Source organism: Geospiza fortis, unplaced genomic scaffold, assembly GCF_000277835.1.
Source record: "Geospiza fortis unplaced genomic scaffold, GeoFor_1.0 scaffold23, whole genome shotgun sequence".
NCBI lineage: Eukaryota > Metazoa > Chordata > Aves > Passeriformes > Thraupidae > Geospiza > Geospiza fortis.
Genome location: NW_005054303.1, coordinates 7,129,268 through 7,152,879, shown reverse-complemented (window position 1 = coordinate 7,152,879; position 23,612 = coordinate 7,129,268). Strand labels below are relative to the sequence as shown.

Sequence of the window (23,612 nt, the reverse complement as noted above, 5' to 3'; positions counted from 1 at the left end):
TATTTTGAATTTTCTTTATCTATAAAGAAATATTTAAAACAATCACCTTATTCCTAGCCCTGCAAAATCATTCTGCTTAGACAAGGTTTACATCTGTTTTTTGAACCTAACATTTCTTCCTTGATGACAATTCCAAGGAAATTCCCACTGAATCCAGCAAACCTTATTTTGCTGCAAAGAAACACATTTTACATATGCAATACAATTACCTTATAAATTCCAAACCTACAGCTCCTGCACCTTGCACTTGTCTTTTGATATCCTCGGGATGATGAACACACAGCTCAAAAGGAATCTTCAGCTGTGACATCTTGACTGCCAGGTACACTTCAGGGAGAACTTTAAAAACCTCCTTTGGATTACGGGAGAACTCCACAAAAGCCCTGCTTACCAAAAAAAAAAAAAAAAGAAAAATAAAATATTTTTTTTCTCCCTGTCTTTATCTTAGCAGACCAGCAAACAGTAAAAGGTAGGTTCCTCACAGGCTCTGCTTTTATGTACCTTAAAACTTTAATTATCATGATGGTGATAAGAAAACTTTCTAACATTATCACCAGCACATGCCAAATTTAATGCAATAGGATATGAAAATATATGTGAATAAGGAAGGCATTAAAGGTTGGAAAAGGAGTAAGAAGGGTTACATGAATTCAACTTTAGGCAGTCACAGGCTGAAATTAGTCACATTATCAGCTCAAAAAAGCCATCAGACTGTACAAATGAGCTAAATTCAGCATAACAGACAGAAATAAATACAGACAGATGAGTTGCAATTAAGGCCCACTGTTAGAGAACAGAAGAGACAAACCAGAAGGCTCTACCTCAGCTAGCTTATCTACTGTTATTCCAACCAAAGACCATCAGAATTCAAAACCACCTTTTCAACTTTTACTGATATATTAAAGGTAAGTTACTGATTCCAAAGAAAGAATAAATTAACTAAATTTGTCAGTACAGCACTGCAAAAGAAATTGATTACTGGATTTGTAACTGAGAACACAAGGCAGGATATTTTATTTTACACTCACCTTGATCCATTGTAGGAAATAGATTTTACCTGCCCACACTGTCTAAGCAGTGACTGCAACTGTTTATGGTATATATATCCATAGGGAGGAATGTTCTTCAGCTGTAAAGAAAAAGATGTTAAATTTGGATACCTTCAATTGCTTTAATTTTCAAGCTCACCCAAATAGTTAGCTTTCTCCTTCACCTGAGCTGCAATAATTACATACAATCTGAACTCCAACAAATTCCCAAGTGCCAGATACTACAGTACATTCAAGAATCTCAAAAGACAATAAAAAGCACTGTTTTGCTGCTAATAATGCCCTACTACTTCAAACCAGTAGACAAACTATAAATGAAGCAAATTAATTTGTAATTATATATATCAATCTGATGCTTGTTACAAAAAGCTGTCTAGTGTCTCTTGATTTTGCTTGTAACAGAAAAGACCGGAATGCTATGATTCTTTTTCCACAGTGGGGAACCATACCTTGTACAGTATGCACTGCCTGGGAAGCTGATGGACCTACAGCTCCTGCATATCCTAACAGTCCTACCACATACTGAATTTGAGCTATGCTGGGACAGCTTGCACAGCTGGAAAGCTCTCTCACATGGATATAAACCTCTTAGGGATGGCAAAGAGCAATCTCCTCATCTTCCTCTTGCAGAGGTGTAACTCCAGTGTAAGTTTTCATGACTATTAACATGCAATTACAGTCATGTGTCCATTTCACTAACTTTTTCTTAATAGTATCTCATGAGATGTCTTGATTTAATACAGAATCATGAACTCCTAAGTACTTTGAGACTTTGAACTATTTTGTCAGAACTTATGCAACTGTCTATTCTTTTCTTCGGCTCTTACAACTTTAGACAGGAAAAAACAGATTATTTTTTCACAATGTTCCTATGACTTGCAGTTATAGCACTAAGATCAGCTGCTGGTCAAAACCATGGTCTAGGTCAGACTGCAGAAACTGCCTCAAGGGAAGATAATTTAGAGAGACCAGGGAGTGGGAGATTTCATTGTCTTTTGTATCTTCAGCACACCATTAGGAGCAGTATATGGCTGTAAGAACCTCTCCAAGTGAGAGCCTGAGGAACTTGCAGCATTTGTGCCCAAGATGATCATTTACACTGATGAAGACACAGCAGCTACTTCTTCCAAAGTAACAAGCAGCTGATGTAAGAGCACATCAAGAGTTAAATACATTAAAAGAAAGTAGCTCTTTTAATCTATCAATTTAATATTAATCAATGCTGCTCTGGCAAGACTAGTATTTATTCCACAAGACTGAGTCTATTGTGCTATTTTGCTTCAATATCCTTAAACTGTATGGAGCACAAAAAATCTCTTGTCAACAAGATTTTCTGACTCTCTCCTTTTTTTATCTATTGTCTCTTGTGACAGTAAAGTCTATTCTTTGAGGCTTCCTGGTAGATTTGGTTTCTTTAAGCACAGGTCATGGCTGTTTTACAGCGTAATACCTACTTCAGATACATCAAACATTTTCTTAGTTTAGACTGCACAATTTTGCAAAATCAACACAGCCATTTTAAACTTGCACATATGCAATCAGCTGAAAAGCAATTTTAGAAGATAACAAAAGCCAGTGCAACACCTGAGTAACCTTAAAGCAACAAGCACATATGCCATGCACTAACAAGCAGGAGATTACAAAAAAGTAACACTGAAGTTGCAACCCTACATTAACTTAAGTACTCAGTAAAAAGTACCCTTGATAGTTTTGTTCTATTTTTCCAATATTTTTTTTAGTTTGATGAAAGTTGTTTGCCTCTGCAAGACTAGCAATCAAATTCATAGAGGCAGTTCTCAGGAATTCTTTGAAAATTGCCCACCTACACCATTGTTTATTGTATTGAAAGAAAGGAAGGTGGGACCCACCAAGCAAGGATCAGAGTAGGTAATTATTTCTCTCCTTGCCCAAGTCAGAACAGAACTTGAAAATAGCACCCAAACACTTAATATTTCTGTTACTTGATTCTTAATTAAGTCATTCAACTTCTTAACATACCATCACAGTTGTTTTTGGATCCTTGCCAGCAAGATCTTTCATGGCAATTTCTCCATTACATTTTCCAAAAGTACAGTAGTTTGGATAGAAAGCACCAGCTATTACCACCTGAAATGAAGAAAATACTTTGTGATACACAGCAGATTGTATTCAGTTTCTTGAAATGAGATACACTGGCAACATATAGAGAGACAACAGATCTTCATATTAGTATTTTTTCCCATCTCTGTTCAGGAATCACCAGAACTGGAGACGAAACACAAATTCTTAAAAACAGATTTTTGTGAAAAGAGTTCAATTTCTGGAACAATTCTACAACATTAATGCTTTTGTATGCAGACTTGCTCTATTCTGTTGGTTGAAAACTGCAATTGTTAGTTCTGATTTCAAGAGCCCAAATTTAAACAAATTCACACAAAACAGCTACAGGTAAATTGCTCAGTTTTCAAGCTGTATCTTAAAATGTTCAACAATTGAGCTCCAAGAAGCTCACTGCTTACACAGTTAAACCAACTGCCACTGAAATGATAAATACGTCTGTGAAAATAAAAGCACTGCTCATCAGTCCAAATAAGACAAGTAATTTAACTGGAAATTAGACAAAGTTAAAATAGCTAGATATAAAATTCCCTGCACCCCCTCCCCACTAACTAACCAAGCCAGTGTTCAAATAAAACACCTCAAACAAGGGATAATATAATGTTCAATTAACTAACATTACCTGTCCTTCTGCATTGCCAATACACTGCCAAAATAGTTACTTTTTTTTCTACCCAAAATTGCTACATCCACATAGAATTTTGGAAAACTAGTGTAATACTACTTCATCAATATTATGAATTGAAAATAGTGAAAATTGGTATGAAGACTGAACTGCAATTTTTGTAAATAGCACCTCTTTATGACAGTAAAGCATTACCTGCAAGATGAAGCGTTGTTTGCACACATATTCCTCGTCCATCGGAGATGGCTGAGCTTTAACATGCATGTTAAATGCACTGACTCTCTTTTTCAAGTTGTGAAATAACTCTGCCACCTGAAATTTGATCTCTAAGTTACACTTAAAATGGATCAAACCCAGCCACAAACTGAAATAAAATCTGTTAGTTAAAGTCTGAAATAACTGGGCAAACTCCCTTCCCTTTTCAGGTGACTGGTAAGCATTTCACCAATATACTGCTCAGCACCTTTATGTTGGAAAATAATTTCAGTACTGTGACTCAAATTGTTTTCCCAAAATCTCCTTATAAAGAACAACTCTGTACTCACAAATCATATCATGCATATATTATACAGAACAAAATCAGGAAAAGAACTGAATTAACCATTTACAAGATTATATTCTCTATTTAAAACATTTTAGGTTTGTAACTTAGGGGGTAAAAATCTTGCTAGCAACCTGGAATTCTGCACCCAACTGCAGCAGTGACCATGCTGCACCCTCACTTTAGCAGACAACTCTGATTACTGTGAGAGAGATCAAACTTATGCCCCCCAGCAGAACATATTTCAGCTTTTCCTATCTTCAGCATTTCCAATAAACTCCCACAAGCAACCACTGGTCCTCCAACCACACAGAGTGAATGCCTTCACTCTCCCAAACCATTCTGGAGCAGATGTACAAAGCACTGTCCACACAGCTTTTCTGTAGCTACATTTCCCTTTCCTTTCAGCTGCTGGCTATTCTAGCACACTACCAGAACAACCATTGCCAGAAAGGAACCCCTGGGACTGACTCAGTTCTGCAAAGCCACTTCCACACAAGGGATTATGAAATTAGGATCTTTAGGTGCAGCAAATAAAAGCCCCCAGATATTACTAAGTGTTAAGTAAAGGTGACCATTCTAAACTCATGTATTATGCCATGCACAACCTCTTCCAGCATTATCTGAAACTGAGAGGCTGCCATGTGAGACTGATCATTCCACTGTCCAGCTTCACAAAATTTGCTCTTCTCTCTTTTTTGTTGTTATCACATCTCCAAGTCATAAAACTATTGTCATTTCTTATCCAGATGGTTGTTCACTATCAAATTCTATTTTTATTTCCTGTGCTTTTTGAGCACAGGCCCTGCATTGCTCATGCCAAAGGTATGAACTGGTGAAATAATGGCCAAGGCCATTCTGCTGATCAATTAGTCAGAAATCTTATTTATTTTCCCCTCAATATATCAAATTAAGCTTGAAGCCCACTGTGAGGCAGAGTTTTCATTAATTGCTGCAGTAATCTAAGCAACAAAGCCCCACAGGTTCTCAAGTTCAGGCCTCACTATGTAACTGTATTTGCTTAGAGTCTTCCCAACCAGAAAACAGAAGATATTTAACAGACAGCAGTCACACCACAACCAGTGATCTGAGGAACCTCTAAAATTAGCAAATAATACTGCAGGTTTCTTAAAAATATGTTAAGCAGTTAATAATTTAACCACTCTGTTTATCCTACCAGAATTCCTTTCAACTAAATTCATAGTTCATTTTAAGAAAATACACATCTATATGTATGGAAAGATATGTAACACAGAAGTTTAACCAAGATTTTAACATTTACAGAGAATGAGGAAAGTCCTTCTGCTTATAAAAACTGCTACCTATTTAAATCTTACCTCTTTGATCTTGTTTATATGAACACAATTAGATCGACCCCACTCAAGCTCTTCCTGAAAAAGAAAGTTAGAACGTTTTTCTTCTACTGCTAGTAAACTTTACCTCACGTTCTTCTGCATGGACACAAATAATAGTTACATATAGCAAGAGAAGAATTTAATCACATTTCACAGCCTTGCATTCATACTGAGTATTGTGACATGCATGAAAATGTAAGACAGTTATGTGTTTGACTAAAACTATATTTTGTTTATCACCAATGCAGCTGTGGGTCATCCAACCTTCCCATTATCAACCCACAAGTCCAACTGCTCTGTGCTGCTACTAAAGAATCTACTTTAACATTCACACCTAGAGAATCACAGGAATGCTACTGTTTAGGAAAACCTGCAAGATTCTCAAGTCCAACCCTTAACCCAGCACTGCTTTGTCCAGAACAAAACCATGTCCCCAAGTGCCACACCCACATGGCATTTGAAGAAATCCATGGACAGTGACTCCACTACATCTCCGGGCAGCCTGCTGCAATGTTTTCAGTGAAAAACATTTTCCTAATTCCAACCTAAACCTCTCCTTGGTACAACTTGAGGCCATTTTCTCTGCTTCTATCACCTGGGAGAAGAGGCCAACCCCCAACTCAACATAACAGGCAACTGTAGAGTGATAAAGTTTTATTGCTGTACAATACTGCCTCTACTGCCTCTTTTCAGGCAGTTGTAGAACAATAAAGTCTCCCCTGAGCCCTCTTTCTCCAGACTAAAAACTCCCAGTTCCCTCAACAGCTCCTCTCTCTGGAAGTTTGTGCTCCAGACCCTTCCCAGCTCCACTGCCCTTCTCTGGACATGCTCCAGCACCTCGGTGTCCTCCAGTATTTTCTACACAGGACTCAAAGTGCGGCCTTCACCAGTGCCAAGCACAGGGGGGAAAAAAAATCATTGCCCTGGTCCTGCTGGCCACATGACTGCTGATACAAGCCAGGATGCCACTGGACTTCTTGGCAATCTGGGAACACTTACAAAAAGCTCAGAACTTCTTTCTTTGCATGCACATCTTTATCAAACATCCTGGCTACTTGTAACTCAGTGTATGTTATGCACTGGTGATCATAAAAGATACTACACTCTAAAAGAACAAGGGAAATAAAAAAGGTTTCATCTCGTACACACAAAAGGAGGACCGGAGGCAGTTACTGAGGGCATGCTACTGGTTTTTGTGACTGATGCACTTAAACATCTTCCATCTTTCAGGGTTTTCTGAGGGCACAGAAATCTGTGTATGTAAAAAAAGAGAGATACTTATGCACAATAAAAGTATTTCTTTCAACTACAGCTCAATTTCCCTTTTTAGGCTGGATTTCAAACTCTCTGGGCACTGTTGATTCATCTGTGGAAGGAGGTAACATAGGGGATTGTCTTCAAGTAACTCTGCACTAGATTCAAATGCTCATTTTCTCTCAAAGCCTAGCCTATTTATGCATGAAAAATCATAATTATTATAAATAAACATTGCTAGCAAAACCTTCTCCTTTTTCATATTTACTATGGAAAAAAAAATACTCCAGCACTTAAGTCACCAACCTTGAATAGAGAAGAAGAAAAAGTTTAACTAACCTTGGGATTTCTCAGCTTTCCTTTTTCTTTGCAGGCCTGCCATGCCTAAGGAAAAAGTGGTGTAGCATTCAGATACAAAATGTAATGCTTCAGTAATAATTATTACAAATACTAATGTGACATTTAAAACTATAAACTTTTTTTTTCATATCAACACTGAAGGTGATTTTTAACAACATTTTTTATGAGAGGAAATGGATGGAGTGTTAAAGCACATGCAAACATCCACAAATTATTACAACAACTGTATGCTGTAATTGGACACTAAAAAAGCAGGTTACTTTCAAAACCATTTTTTTTTCTCCTTGCTTTGGGACAAAAGCAATGAAATTACTGATTCAGGTAAGTTCTGATGCAAATGCCTCCCAGAAAACAGGGCTGGAAGAAAAATTTAAATACCCAGCATATTAATGAAAATTACTTCATTATTAGGCAGCTTATGACAGATGCCTGCAGAATTCATTTCTAGTTTGACAGCAAGTCACCTCATAATACAATAATCCAGCTTACTGGGGACACTGAATACATGCAAGGTTGAACAGCCAGACTGCATTTCCCTACCCTGATAGAAAAGAAGGAATCTAATCTGAACCAAGGAGTCTGCAAACAAACTTTCCTGAATTTATCCATTCTTTTCTGATACTCAGCCATTCAAAACAAAGCTTTCACATCACTCACACACAGAGACATTTCACTGGAAGCTTTGTCTGAATGTTCCTGTTTATTCTCCAGGATAACAAACTGTTTTACAGAAACAGCATCTTCAGATGAACAGGTGATAATTACCAGGTGACACAAGGGAAATACATAACAGGATTTAGGGAATTCAGAAAACATTGATTTTGAGCCTCAGGATTAGTGGATACATGTGCCATACATGCCCATGTGTACTTCAAAAAATTCTAACAGCAGAGTAGAAAAGAAAACAAGTCAGTTTTGACCGAAGGGCAACATGCTCAAAAAAAGGAGAATAAATTAAATCAGCAGCTGAAGATTTTGGACTCTCCAGAAGATTAAAAAACACATCAGAGCATGCATTACAGAAATAGCAGGTTCTTCAAGCAGAAGCTTTGCTGTGCTGTACCAGCTCTGCCTCTAAGTGGAGGAACTGACCCCTGTCCACGGTACTGAGCCACCAAGCAGCCAAGAGTACCAAAAAATAACATTTGCACAAAACCATCCCAAAGCCAAAGCTAAGAAGTTTGGAGAAAGGTCACCAAACTCATTCTGATGTAGAATTTACCAGTCTAAACTGTCCTTGGTTAAAAACAATCTACAAACATCACCACATCTCTGGCATTTCATTTCTGGCTATTGAGTAGAGACGATTGAAACTTTACACAGTTGGACCAGGACTGCAAAAAACATCAATATGTAGCTATCAGTAATGTGAAGTTTTAACAACTGCTAAGTAAAAATGCTGCACTGATCCTACAAAAGTGAGAACCTTCATGCTGGTCTATCAGATTTCACTGTAATCTAAGCTGGAACAAAAGACTTACCCTAAATGCATTCAGAATTGCAATACAGTCACTCCTACTATTCCCAGCAAAAAACATTTTTTTCCTGTCAATATGAACAAAAACTATTAGCAACAATATGTCTTTCAAATATTACATGTATTACACAGCTCAGAAACACCCTCCATGTCTCTAATAAACATGATCAATACACTTATTGTAATTACTTGTTCTAATGCATGTCTCCTTGCTGAAGGAGATGCTCTGTATGAGCAGGATAATAATAAGTAATTGTCCTTGCTATTTAAAGAACCATTTTAATAGACACTGCCACATGAGAAAGGCAAAGCTGAAGAACCAGGCCCTGTGCTCAGCAGATGGTGAGTTAGGCTCTGTGGTTTATGTTCCCAAATAAATAGATTCCAGTGTCAGCTACTTGGAAAACCTTCTTTTTGCACTGTTTGGCATTTTAACAGAAAATCAGACATATGAGATGGAAACATATTAAGCCATCAACTCTGCCTTCTGCTCTCAAATGTAGTTAGAAAGTTATGAAACATCTGGGGCACTACCTGTATGCATCAACATGCTTTTTGAAAGGTACTGCAAAAAAATTCCGTGAAGACAGTGCTGCAGCTACAACAAAAACAAACCAAAATTAAAACCTGCAAATCATCTGCTTCTAGAGAAATGTCTCACATGTTTTCTTTCAGTTACCTATAATAAGGCATTCCTCTAAGCAACCAAAGACATGCCCAAGGACTATCAATTTTCCAAGATGCAGGTCCAGTGGCAACTGTGTCAATACCGTTCCTAAGAAAGTTAGCTCACCATCATGCAGATCTTCTTCTGTTTGCGGAGAGGTTGTAAGTGCTCCCAGCTAGAGAAATTAAAATGTATTCACTTATAAAAGCTGACTAAGTACATCTAAGACAATTTTTAAAGCCTGGCACTTTTGAAAACAAAGCTGCTACATATACTGGATATAAAGGCAAGCTACAAATGATGCAAATATTTATTTCTTATGCACTTTGGAAAAGAAAAAAGTTTAATGCGATGAGGATTCTCCCTTATTGTTTTAATTGAAAATCCGAATCACTATCCTCCTTGTACAGGTGAGAGAGATATGTTGAGGCTGACCTCTATAAATCATACATTTTAAGAGTCTGATTTTTTACTTATTCATAAACAGTGTTGCTTACAAAGTTTTTTTTTGGTCTATTTCTCTGTTCTTTCTCACCACAGATGCCAGTCCTCAAAGAGTAGCATTACTCTCTGGCGAAATTACAATTGTGCTTTAAAGATATAACTACAGAAATTATGCTTAAAAGGATGGAAATCCAACAACAGACCAAGGCATGAGAGACTCTCCAGACACAGTTCATATCTGAGGCTCCAGTTAAGACTACTACTACCTTAAATACAAAGAAAACTTCTGCAGCACATTCCTATTACCCTGATTTTAACAACATTAAAAGGAAGCCTACCTCTTTCAGCTGAACTATTGTACGTTCAATGTCACCCACACTGGGTGGAGAAAGAGCTGTTGCCAGCAAGGCTTTTGGTTCCCCCATATCAAGCTTCTTTAATTTTAAGACTGTAGATCCTAATGGGCAATGCTGAAGCGAAGACAAGATTATTGTTACTCTCCCCTCATGGGAAGTGTGACAAAGTGTTTTACATGAAAAAGTAAGTTTACAATTTAGCAAAATCTGCAGTTAATTGTGTACAACAAGCGTTTGTTTTCTTTTGAGTGGATTACTTATTTCTAATCCACATCGATTTTACTGCTATAATTTATCTCCTTCTATAAGGAAACTATGTGGAATGATCTTTGTCAAATAGTTAACAAGTTGAATTCTAGTCACTGCTATTAGTTATTAGTAACTATTCCAATCATCTTCAGAGAAAGTAAAGCAAAGCTTCTCTGCTATGACTACAGGAATTAAAGAAAACTGAATCATCAACCCAACAGCCTTACCAGCATCTCAGGTTCTGACTTCTCTGGAATACAGTCTGCCCAGAAGTCCTTGCGTATGAGCCTGTAACAGTAGCCTTTGGAAACACGTCCAGCACGACCTTCACACAAAAGAACAAATCACCAATTTGTAAATTGCACAAGTTTTTTCCAAACCCATCCATCTACAAACCCTGTGGGTAGCTGAGCAGCACACGACAGCTGATGCTGCAGGCTGAGCAGTGTTCTGCTCTCTTGCAGCAGACAGGCCCAGAGGACACAGAAGGGTAGGACAGAAAAATTTTGCCTTCATAGGAGCAGTAACTAACAAAAGAATTACATAACTATTACACTCAAATATCTCTTTCACATAACTGCCCTCAAATCAACAGCCATTTTTCTCAGGTGAACAGGCATTTCCTATTTGACTCTATAGCTAGAAAATCATCTTCAATATAAACAACTTTTAAACTACAATGATAAACAGCAAAATGTCTTTATGATCTACTATTCACAGAAAACACAATGACTCAGAAGTCTATCTTCACAAATCCAAACACCATTCCATTTAACCAGCTAAATGCTACTCCTCTCTGTGGGATACTCCACTAGAGAATCAGACCACATTTTTAAGCCACATGCACAACAAGCCCAAGTCTTCTACACAGAATGCTACTTCTACTGGTTGTACATTGGCTGGTTGCTGTGACCTTTGCTGACCTGGAACCAAATGGAAATAAATCTGTATATTGGGGTTCACAGGTTCACAGTGAGGTCCTGAAAGGGTGTGGCTATTGTGGTGGCTTCTGTAAGAAGCTGCTGGAAACTTCCCCCATATCTGACACTGCAAGAGTGGGAGGAAGAAGCAGCAGCAGAGAGAATGCGAGATGAACCAACACAATCCCCAATTTCCACCCCAGGGTACCACTAGGCCAGAGAAGGCAGACAAACTGGGAGTGAGTCCAAGCCTGGGAATGAGTGGAGGGAAGCTGTTTAAGATTTGGCTTTATTTCTCATTATCCAAGACTGATTTGTTTGGTAATAAATGAAACTAATTTCCCCAAGCTGAGTCTGTTTTGCCTGTGATGGTAATTGTTAAGTGATCTCCCTGTCTTCATCTCAACCCCTGAGCCTTCTGTCACCATTTTTCTTCCTGTCCAGTTGAGGAGAGGGGAGTGATAGAACAGCTTTGGTGAGCATTTGGCACACAGCTGTAATTGTAAAGACCTTGTAATACTTAAAAATTACAGTATTTTTAGACCTGAAGATATCTATTAATTTATTTAGTATTATTTTTGACTGAAACTGAAAAGATTTTGATATTTAAGAGGATTGTCTTACTAGAAGAGACAATACAGAATCTTATTTATCCTTGTGCTATGAACATTGGCGTAAACTAGAAACACAGCTGTGGATATTTCAACTCATTAATAGTGACATATACACATGAAAGCTCCTTTTACTGCTGCAGCTCACAAGCAGTTCATAAATACCTAGCAGTACATATCCCCCCTTTTCAAAAATGGTCTGTGATAAAGAAATTGCTATTAAATACCAAAGAATCCATGGTCTATGAATTTTAATACTTTTCAGTAAGATACAAAACACTTCTCTGCAAATATACTTGAGGAAAAGAAAAAAAATCATTCATACAGAGTTGTTTAATCCCATTTTTATACCCTGACATGGTAAAGACTTATCAAGTATTAATGGCCAAAATAATCTGTTCTTTTTACTATTAATACAAGAAAAACCAACAAAGAATTGTTCATTAAGGTCAGCTTCTAAAATTCCTTTGCATTACCTATTGTCATCTCACCTTTTCTTTGATTACAGTTTGTCTTAGATGCCCAGCAAAGCCTCAAATTTTGGTAATTAGTTTCCTTATCGCAAAACAGAATTTTAGTCAAGCAGAAATCTATCACTGCAAGTAAGAAAAAAATTCCTCATGGCAGTAGAAAGAAATACACAAGAATAATCTGTATTATCAGAAAAGTCTGAATAACTTGAATAGCAATAAAACAAACATCAGATTTATAAACAGTCAGACCCAAGATATTCTGAATACTAAACAAATTGCTAACAGATCTTACTATAGCAATAATAAAACATTGTAGATGACAATCATTAAAAGGCAATCATTTCTGCATTTAGAAACTTTGTATGAAAATTTGCTTAAACTGATGCAATTATTTCGAAACACAGTCAGAATGTGATTAAAAAACCTTAACTTGTGACATGAGGTCTGGCTCTGCTTGTTACTGTATTTAAAATTACCCCTTAATGAAGACTTAATCCAACCTCCCACTCAGCAGCTCTATATGTTCAAATATTCAGATTTCTCTGTTGTGAAAGAAATAATTCAACACGCCAACAGCAGTGTTTGAACAGTGACATATTCTGGAGACCAAACCCAGCACAAGTATTGAAAATATTACAAACACAGTGTATAGAGAATTAGAGGATTTAGACAACTTACCATACTTAACATCAGGAACTGTTACAGAGCTCTCAGCTACATTGGTAGCTAGAATAACCTGAGTTTTGAAGCAAAAAATGAGCAAGGAATGCATAAACAAAAAATTACTTACTTTAATGTTTCTACATGAAAAACCCAACTTGCTATGAAGAAATATAAATGTAATGGCAACACAGCATTTCTGCTCTGCACAGTAAAAAAAGCAGTACCATGCAAGGACAATACAAAACCCGTTGTATTTTTTTGTTCTGAGCTCAAAAAAGCATAATATAGTGTAGCATTAGGACAGTGTAGAGGAGGAATGGAAATATTTCCTCGTGCCTTTGCCATAAGGAAAGATCACACTATTGGCAGCAATACTCTCTTAGTAACAGCAGATGGAGAAAACCAAGGCAGCAGTGACAATGTGAGGCACAAGGTGGGACACTCTCCCATACTGGGGCACTGCTTTGCTATTCAGGGCCACCAGCAGCCCCCTCCTGTTTCCTGTTGTGTAGGTGCAAGAATCAACATGCACAAACCATTCTGAAGGATAAAAACAGCAGCAGGCAATAGTTTAAGGGTAACTTCCTCAAGTTAATGCACCTCTCTTGAGGACTGCATAACAGTTCTAAAACCAGCTTGGTAAGAAAGGCCATCACGTTACACACTGAAAAACTGAAGTACTTTGTCCTCATAAAATGGTTTGAGTTAGAACAGCTAATATTACTTAAATACATTATTATTTGCTATTACTACTCTAGCAAAACATTTCATATGCTTTAAAAAAGTAATGATTTAAAAATATTTACTTTTCTGTAGCCAGGAACTGTAGCTGAAAATACTTTACTTTGCTCCTCCAATGTTGCACGTGCATGAAGTGGGTACACTTGCCACCTAAAAAATATATTCGTGAAATATTTACTGATGCAAGAATATTAACGTTGATTACATTTCTGTGCTAAACCCGCTTATGCACTTAAAACTCATACAGCTGAAAGACTCACATTCAGGTTTAACTGAATTGAAACAAATGTGGTCTAACTCACCTTTGATATTTATCTGAGAGGCATGAGTGCATGTATCTTATTTCACCTAAACCTAGGGAAAAAGTAATCATGTGTTTAATTTTTCATTTAGTCATTAGAAACAATTCAAAAACATCAACTATTAACTGTCTGTCATTATTACCTCTTTTTTACCATAAAATAAAATGGTAGAAGAATTAAGCAGCAAATATAATAATAAATCTCTGAAAACCAGTGAGTCAATTTTTGAAGAACCATTTGGCATTTATTTTTACACTTAAAAAAGATATAAAGGCCATTTGACAACATTCCATTATAAGTCCTTGTTTCAGTTTCTTACAACTGACAACACATGCTGAGTATCTGTCTGGTCTAGGCTAGAATTGGGTATTTCAGCCAAAACAAGTTCTTTCAAAGAGCAGAGCCAAAGTAAAAGAAAACAAAACCACCTATTTCTGTCCTAGCCATCTCACCTTTGGCCATTCCAGTGCCCATTTTCTGGGGCATGCATTTCACATCAGCCAGGGGAAATCTTATGACCAAGGGATTTTTTCTATTTCCCTGAATACCTCCACAGATATAAACCTTTCTGAGAAACTTAGTTTATTCTTATTGAGACTTCAATTCCAAATGCCTCATTTTCAAAAACCCGTCGCACAGTGGACTTCCATGGAGATTGTTTTTAAAATTAAAAACAACTGAAAGAAGCTTGATTCATGTTTGGCAGAGCATACTCTGCATCATCACTGTTAACAGTAATTATAAATCAGTCTAGTAATTACTGACTAGACACAGCAGGCAGTATCTGCTGACCAGTTTCAGAAGTGACAAAAGCTGATTGACCATGACACCTACAGAACACAAGGATCCCACCAGGAGACAAAGGTCTCAGAATGAAAGGGGAACTAGTAACACAAACCAGTCTGGCAAACATACAAGGAAAGTAGGGAGAGCTGGGCATGGTGAAGTGCAGAAGAAAATATGGAACAGACAAAAAATGAGATCAACACCAGCAGAACAGATAAAATTAGATCTTTTGGAACATATTCATGCATGTATGTTAAGAGAATTACAGTTTAACATGGCACTTTGTATCACCTCTAACGTACAGAGAGGTGAGTTCTGGAACCAAAGGAGAGGTGAGTACTAAAGAATACTTACCTAAAAAGAATCAGACTTGGTAGCATTACCAAAAGAAATTAAGCAGTGAACAAGACAGGCAATTACAAGGGAAAACATGGCATCCTACTTGAGACAGCTGCAGCTCCTTTTGGAATCAGATTCTACCCCATCGAGCTCCACAAAGACAGTGGGCAAAAATCACTTAACAGCATCCTCAGCACAGCACTGCTCTTTCTGGCTGCTGCTGAACACTCAACTTCACAAGTCAGTGGGAGTGTTATTTTTAAGGTTCAAAATGCTATGCAATCATTAGCACTCACAAAAAACCAAAGCATCTCAAATCAACATCCTAAATGTGGATGTTAAATGTGTAAAAATAACCCAGAGCTCTGCCTCAGCTGCTGTGCTGTAAACTGAGGGCTCGCCTCCCCTTTTCTCCAGTTCTGTATAAAACATTTGTGAGGAAAATTATAAGGGGTGTTTGCTAATCCTTTGTTCTGGATCAGTGTTGAGTATCCAGTTTAAAACCAGACAAGGTCAAACACTGAACAAATAAAACACAAACTTGAGTGTATCAGTTTATTACCACATGGGTTTTCACAAATTTACCAAATGTATTTTTAAAAATACCAACACACAAAAGCCAAACCAAAAAACCAAAACCAAACCAAAAAACACCAACTCAAGGTGAAAGATAAAGATTTAGGATTTGAAAATGCTAAGGAGGAGTAATTCCAGACTGAAATGAAGCCTCAGATGTACTGAGAAAGCCTGAAAACACCAGACAAACATCAATATCAAGAGGCCAGAGGCAACAGATATGGTCTCCCTGCTTTATTAATCACAAACTGGAACGGGCATTACATTGAAACAATGAAGTAATTCCTTCCACACATTAATTTTATAGTGAAGGTAATTCCAAGAAACACAGCTCTAATGCCTTTTAGCTAGTGGGGAACACTCCAAGGAAAGCTGCTCTGCAAGTGCAACGTGTCTTTCAGCTGGTGTGCTGGGCCTCCAGCCCCAGCCCTGGCATGCCTATTCCTAAACTCAACACAGCAGGGAGATGACATTCATCAACATTTTACAGAATACAGACTTCACTGTGTCCAAGGGACAGCTGCCCTGGACTTCAGTGTGACTCTCCACTTGAACATAACCAAATCTTTTCCAAGTTTTCAACTAACATGTTGAATGTTAGTTCAGCTTATGAAGTAAAAGAATACTTGAAACCACCAGGTAACAGATTTATGATGTTCAGGAAAACTACCTGCAGGTCAGTTACACTGCCTCTAAAATCCAGCAAGTGAGTTTAAATAAGAATGGTAGTCAAAACAAAAGTCTACAATAATTTCTGTGCAAGGCAACTTAGGTTTTGCTCTCTACAGAAGATTACATGTATAGCCAGTTTTCTGATCAATAACCTCTACATCATCATGTGTACTTTTGAGCATGCCAACCACATAAACCAATGTACATGGGAAGAAAAACAGGAATTTGAGCTTTTACAACAATTTAAATGAAGACCACACTATATGCAGATAAGGAAAAGTCTCAAAGAATCCTAGGAGTTTCATACAATAATAATTGCACTAAAAAATTTAGCAACTGCACTTCTGTAGTTTAACTACAGACTTGATTTTATTATTTTTAAAATACATAACATCTTAATTTTTGACTGACAGCTTTTCCAATTATTGCCACAATTAAACCAGTTTCCAAGAAAAAATGCCCAAAGAGACCTAATTTAAGTATATGTTTAATAAATCCCTGAAAGAAGTGCCAGCAGGAAGCTCATTAGATGACAAATAACAAAAAAGAAAGATATTAAGACATATATTCACCTGGTAAAAACACGAGCACACTGCCACGTTCCAATGTACCACTGAAATTCTTTTTCTCCCTAACAAGAAAACACAGCCTCATTAGTTTTACAGTCTCAATCTACCTCATTACCCAGGTTATTTTATTCTGGAAGAACAAGCAGAATTGCACACTTTTTGTAACATGCATTATTTAAACTTCCTGAAGAAATGAAATTTCAACCATTATTTGCAACTATCCTTTCTGAAAAATGCAAGATATAAACACTAGAACCAGAGCAATAAATTTAGTGTTTTTCTTCAAAACTATGACAAGACAGAAACTTTCTCATTCCACAATGAAAATAATCAGAATTAGGTCACTTAACACACAGTGTTAGACAAAAATGGTAGAAGTAACTTTATTACATTTTCAGATGTAATATTACATCTTCAGATACTAAACATCAATTTACAAAACACAGAGCAGTAAAATCCATTATTTACTTATTTCACATGACATTAAGGCATTAAACAGCCAGTGAAAATTAATGCCTAGCTTTTAGCCTTTTTTTCCCATGAAGTAATGTATGGTTTATGTTCCATTATAAAATAGTATCATTTATATTTATATAATTCTTGATCTAAGTACTCCTCAGCTCTGGTCTACAGTAAAGAATATATTTTCCATACGACATGGCTGCCCTGAATAGTCACTCACGCTTCAGGGCATGAAGTGCACTTTAGGAACACTGGGTACAAATCAAACAAGTATGTAAAATAAAGGCAGAGAGGCAAATAAAAATTAAGTTTCCACTAATAACTATGGACTCTGCTGTTGCTTAATTAGCTTCTCATTTCCCCAAGAGCCACTGATTCCAGATCTTGAACTGCATCTTACCCACTGCTCCTCTTTTCCAGCTCATCAAATGACTGAATCAGAGACACTGCCACTTGATACATTTTCTGTTCTATCACTGGCTCACCAAGGCTCTGACGATGAAACTGTTTGGAGAAGGAGGTAATGAGGTTAACACAGTATAACTGGCGACAAGACTGTAGTTCACACATGTATTTCTATTTCTCAAATGCTTGCAATTCAAACTGATCCAGCACAGAACTTCATCTGATGCACTCATTACCTTCCAAACAGACATTTTTCTTCAAGCATCCTACAATTTTAATGTGGAAGAAATACTTCTGATTAAGCACCAGCCCATTCTCCATTCATTTGCAAAACATGCTCCTTATCCTGAAGTGTCAAGCACATGGGAACTGACCAGAACTCTTGGGAACAGGATGACAGGGAAGAATTTATGTAGGGAAGGCAGAGTGCTTCTCACAGCTGCTATTACACAGATCTCTCTACCTGCCTACACATAAACCATGTACCTCTTTCTCCTTTAAATTGTTTTTGTATTTAATGGGTTTTGTGGTTTTGGTCACATTCTATCAAAGAATTACTGTTTTGTTGTACTCAACAGAACCATGGTGATTCTGTCTACATTGTTTTCCAGCATTCTGTACAAACTCAAGGCTTTAGTATTCAAGAACACAAACCATCAAGTCTTCAGAGCAGACAGTAACTTAATCACTCTTCAGTTTTATGCTTAATGAACTAGATCTGCTATAAAAAGGTCTATAGCATTATATGTTTTTCTCTTGTAGGGAAAACGGCTTTTGATCATTGCTCACCTTTCATTCTCAGAGTTTCTTCTCACTCTAGTGCAAACTCTTTACTGAACCAAGTGTTTCAGAGAACTAAAATCACAGCCCACTTAGCTATCTAAGCTATTAAAATGGAATTAGTAATTTTTCTACCAGTTGCCCATTGTAAGGGAGCTCATAACAATCACAAATCACAGCTCCAAGCACCAATCTGGAAACACTGACTGACATCAGTATTTGCTACTCCAACCTCAGTCCTCAACTTGATTAACGCAGGAGAAACCATAAAAATGCTTGACTGTTCTCTTCAAAGTGATTTTTGCCCTAATATATGTGAAAAATCTAAGCAAGTTATCTCTTCTGGGCTGCTCCAACGTAAGATTTAAGCAAGGATAATAAAAACCAAAAAATAACTGTCAAATTTGTCTTTTCAATTTTGTTACTGACTGTACCTTTAGTACTCTCTAACAGGACAAGGCTTCCACATCACTCCTAATAAAAGGTAACAATGTGACAAACAGCAAATCCAAACCCCAGTCAGACCTGACTGAAATAATACAATATCATGAGAACAGCTTTTGACAGCAGTTCACTACCTTCCACCAGGACTCTGACTCTAGTTCCACGGACATGAAGGAGTTTTTACCTTTGCAAGCCAAAAATGGGTTGCATTTTTGCGTTTTGCTTCATTTCTTAAATTTGAATTTCATATCTCTACCACTATCCAGAAGGAAAGGCAAATATTTATACATCCAGCTTTAAAATTGCCTATAGATAGAGCCTTCATGCATTTTTCATGAAACCTGTGTTTCAATGATTCCTTGGGGCTTAGAGGTCGCTGGTATGACAAAATCATTATTCTGTTAAACATCCAGAACAACGTGTTTACCAAGCTCATTATGCCACAAGAAAAATAAACTAGTTTTTTGTAAGCCTATGCTCACAAATTAAGCAGCACACCTATAAATGACCCAGTATCTGGGCAATGGTAAGCCAGGGCTACACTGAAAAATGTTTCTCCCTTTTATTCTTCTCTACAAATGAAGTAATTCAAGTAGAAAGCTTTATCTTTGATTCAGCTAGATGTCTGTCTAGCCTCAGCAGAGGGTTGACTGCAAACATGCATACAAAAGAAAAAACAATGACTGGCATTTTTGTTCATCTTCCAAATCACAACAGCATCAATGAACTGACAAATTATTCAAGTCAAAACTACCCCTAAAAAACTTTATTTTCAAGCACGGTTTTAAAACATTATCACATGCAGAAATGAGTTATGTATTAAAGCCAAGAGGTCTGCAGGATTCATGGAAGAATTCTACATCTCTACAGTAACATCCAATTATTTTAATATTTTTTGAGAAGGGATGAAGATTCACACCTCACAGCCAAGAGACAATTACAAACAACTAAACTGATTTTGACTGAGATGCTTTAAGAAATTATTGAAGATTTATGTAGTTTTACAGTTGTAATTTTAAAATCAAAAGTAAACTTAGAAAAATTCTGTTTATCTAAAGAGCAATGACTGCATTTATTTTTAACTGCTGTGTTCCTTTATGTAAATTTTACAGGCTTTTATAGGTGAAAATAAAACATCAGGAATGAAAGCCTGAAGCCTGTACCTCAGGCAGTGATGTAATTGATTTAGATTTTAGCATTATGAAAGATGTGCCTCAGCCTCCATATGGCAGCATTAACTCGTTAACTGTCTTAATACTCACATTTTACTTTCATTTTATTAGGATGTTCCACAAACCATCTTAGACCTTCCACATTTTAATTTTTTAATTGTAACTAGTATTCGGAGAAAATCTTCAAACACAACACCATAAGGAACAAGATCCAGACCAAGAATCAGTGCTTTAAAATTCAATTTCATCCTTTTTTAATATAGATATTAAAAAAAAAAGAAAATCAAGAGCACTTATGTGCTTCTATTGTTGCCCTAAGTCACAAGAAACATCTTGGACAAACATACTCTCCTCTTCTTGCTGTAAAACAGAATGGCTACAGACAGAACAACACAAGATAAAGAATCAGATGAAAACTTTAAATAAAAAACACAGAAAAAATAAAAAGGACTAAGCACTGAAAGCAGTTCCTTTGTTCGTGATCTCTGAGGTGAAAGGTGTGCAAGTTGACATTCAGCTCCGAGTGCAGATACGACAAATCAAATTTGACTGAAGGAAACTTCTTACTCAATTTCCTGGCTATCTTTTTGTTGTCATCATCAAAAATCTTTTACAAAGCCCCATGTATTACATAATCTCCTCCCTATTATCTGTCTGACTGTGATACTAATGCATAAATGCTGATGGGCCAACTGCATATAAGCTGCTGAGTTTGTTTCTTTGTTTGCCTTAGAACTTCAATGGTTGACAGCCTTTTATTTTACCTTGCCTGTGTTAAAGCATAACCAATGCCAATATGTACACATATTGCTTATGTGTACAGCATAAGCAATTATTTTCTTCGGGGCTTCCTGTTTTATTTCACTATTTTATTTTCTGTAGAACTGATGGATGAAAGCTAAATAATAACAGAGTGTTCCCCCCCACTGGTACTTTTTAAGTGCATGCCCCATCCCCTTCATTGTAATAACACTGGAATAGTGTTCTGCATTATCAAAACTGACCAATAATTACACCCACATCCCAGTTATTTTTAGACTGGGTATCATAATACAGCCTGAGTGCATTTGTTGTACTCTGCTTTAACCTGTTTATTTTGCCTTGAACCATAATATTGAAAGAGCTCACTCAAGTGAATTCCTACACAGCTGTTTTTCAAATGCAAAACAAACTCCTATTATAAAACCACAGAAACCAGATCACACATTTACATTCATTCCTTCATTATCTGATGTCTACAGAGATACCTGCTATAATGTCAGAAACTCTAAAAACAAAATATACAAAATACATTCTGTGCAGTTTATAAGCTAGATTGATAAAACAAACATATCTTCAGCCAGCACCTACTCTCCTCAGGCATCAAAGAAGCAGTTCTCCAGCACAGCCCTCCAGGAATCTGAGAGGTATCAGTTATTTTAACATGTTTTCATTACTCAAAATTACCCATCTGCCATGGTGGCTTACATGGTTACAACAGAAAAAGGTTCAAAACTACTGCATAACATCTCTGGCACTATTAAAAAAAAAAGAAAAGAACCAGGACAGAAAAATAGGAAAGTCTCAGTTGATAGAGAAGTCAATTTGATAACATCAAAGTTGTAATCAAAAATTGTTTTCTCTTCATTTCATAGCACTTTCTGCCTTTGATACAAACAACAACATGAACCAACCCAGGAAATATTCCCTGATTTTTTCAGCTATAGTCAAACAGGTCTGTAAATCTATTTATGTTACTTTCCACACACTCTTTTACACTGTTCATTTTGAATGCAACTATCGAACAAAATGCCTCATCCTACTGAAACATTTCTGTTTCATGGAAGAAACTAGTCTGCTCATAAGAAGACTCCTGTTTTACCATCATCTATTAATTCTTACCTAGAATTGCAGTATAAAAGCGGCCATATGTCATTTTATCACACAGTTTTCAATTGACTATTCCAATTTCTTACTATGTTGAAAGAAATGAAATTATATTTACAATACCTGTAAATCAAAAATGTCCTTCAAATCATCAAGATAATATTCTTCAACTGCAAAAGGTCTGCCTTCCACCTTAAATATGCAGACTGGATTCAAACCATTATGAACTGGAAGTGCAAAGTAATCAGCTAATTCTTTAGAGTTGATGGAAGCAGACATCAATATAAGCTGTTAAAAAAAATGTACAGCAGATGTAAAGCAGTAAATTTAACACAAATTGTCCTGTTACATGGGACTCTCCATTTCCTCCTCATGTAAATGATCTAATTCTGGTTACTACAGATATGTAACCTAAGTACATTTAAGACAATCACATTAAATGCTTAAGATACCCTAATCAGCACGTGGAGAGAGGCAAGCACCTGTAAGAGAATGGCTCAAACTAAAATGCCTAGGGCAGACAACATGGTGAAAATTCAACCCAAAACACACAGTTACTCTTGATAAAGATCTCACCACCACCCAAACCAGAAATGCTGTAAAACACAAAAGCATCCCCCTTACAAAATGACAGGAAGACAAACTAATGAAGAGGGCATTGTACCACTGTGCTCAGGCACAAGGAACACAGGGAAAGGGCAGGCTAAACCACGAAGTTTTCCAACATGATCCTCAAAGGAGAAATTTGAAAGGACATAATTCTGCAAATATATGAAATCTGCCCCACTACAGCATGGACTGCCTCATGGCTCAACAGATAGTGACTCACCTATGCCAGGGCAATAGGCTAAATGTAACCTTTTCTGAAGGTACAGAAATAAAATCCAATCTAAATGTGCAGTTACAGGCAAGGAATATTAAACTACCCCTTCTTCTAGACAATCTTTGTATCTGGACTCTAATCTGTGTGGAATTCTTCCAAAGTGGAAAGAAGTGACAGATTCTTTACAGAGTGCCTGAAGGGTCACATAACTAAACCAAGAGCTGATGCGCTCCTGAAGCAAAAATTCAACATGCACGAATCACCAACGTGGCAGATGAACACATCAGAATAGATGGTAATCAAAGAAGACAGCTCAAGATCAAGGAGTCCAAAATCACTTGTACAACACAGATATGTCCAAAGACCCACTAGATGATACCAAGAACTGTTACTAGTCACTATGGAAACTGCACTGTTTAGTTTGACCCAATAGAGCCACTCTTAGTCTCAGGTTTTCTTTCAAAACCCTATCCCAGCAAGATCAACCTCAGAACAATCCAGCTTCTGCTCTGTGATCTAAAAATAATAATCTGC

The 23,612-nt window shown here is 36.9% G+C and overlaps 1 protein-coding gene across 1 annotated transcript in view; it reads right to left on the bottom strand.

Moving 5' to 3' along the window:
• The window catches only part of TDRD9 (tudor domain containing 9), a 43,995-nt gene that overhangs the window by 13,422 nt on the left and 6,961 nt on the right, over nt 1–23,612 (bottom strand). Inside the window, exons 5-22 of the mRNA XM_031066273.1 lie at nt 22,379–22,543; nt 17,989–18,092; nt 17,130–17,188; nt 14,185–14,236; nt 13,948–14,032; nt 13,157–13,214; nt 12,497–12,601; nt 10,702–10,799; nt 10,208–10,339; nt 9,438–9,600; nt 9,293–9,356; nt 8,763–8,826; nt 7,261–7,305; nt 5,650–5,703; nt 3,967–4,083; nt 3,048–3,155; nt 1,029–1,129; nt 210–383 (exon numbers count right to left, since the gene is read on the bottom strand). Coding sequence (XP_030922133.1) covers nt 210–383; nt 1,029–1,129; nt 3,048–3,155; nt 3,967–4,083; nt 5,650–5,703; nt 7,261–7,305; nt 8,763–8,826; nt 9,293–9,356; nt 9,438–9,600; nt 10,208–10,339; nt 10,702–10,799; nt 12,497–12,601; nt 13,157–13,214; nt 13,948–14,032; nt 14,185–14,236; nt 17,130–17,188; nt 17,989–18,092; nt 22,379–22,543 — 1,748 coding nt within the window. The remainder of the gene's footprint in view (nt 1–209; nt 384–1,028; nt 1,130–3,047; nt 3,156–3,966; nt 4,084–5,649; nt 5,704–7,260; nt 7,306–8,762; nt 8,827–9,292; nt 9,357–9,437; nt 9,601–10,207; nt 10,340–10,701; nt 10,800–12,496; nt 12,602–13,156; nt 13,215–13,947; nt 14,033–14,184; nt 14,237–17,129; nt 17,189–17,988; nt 18,093–22,378; nt 22,544–23,612) is intronic.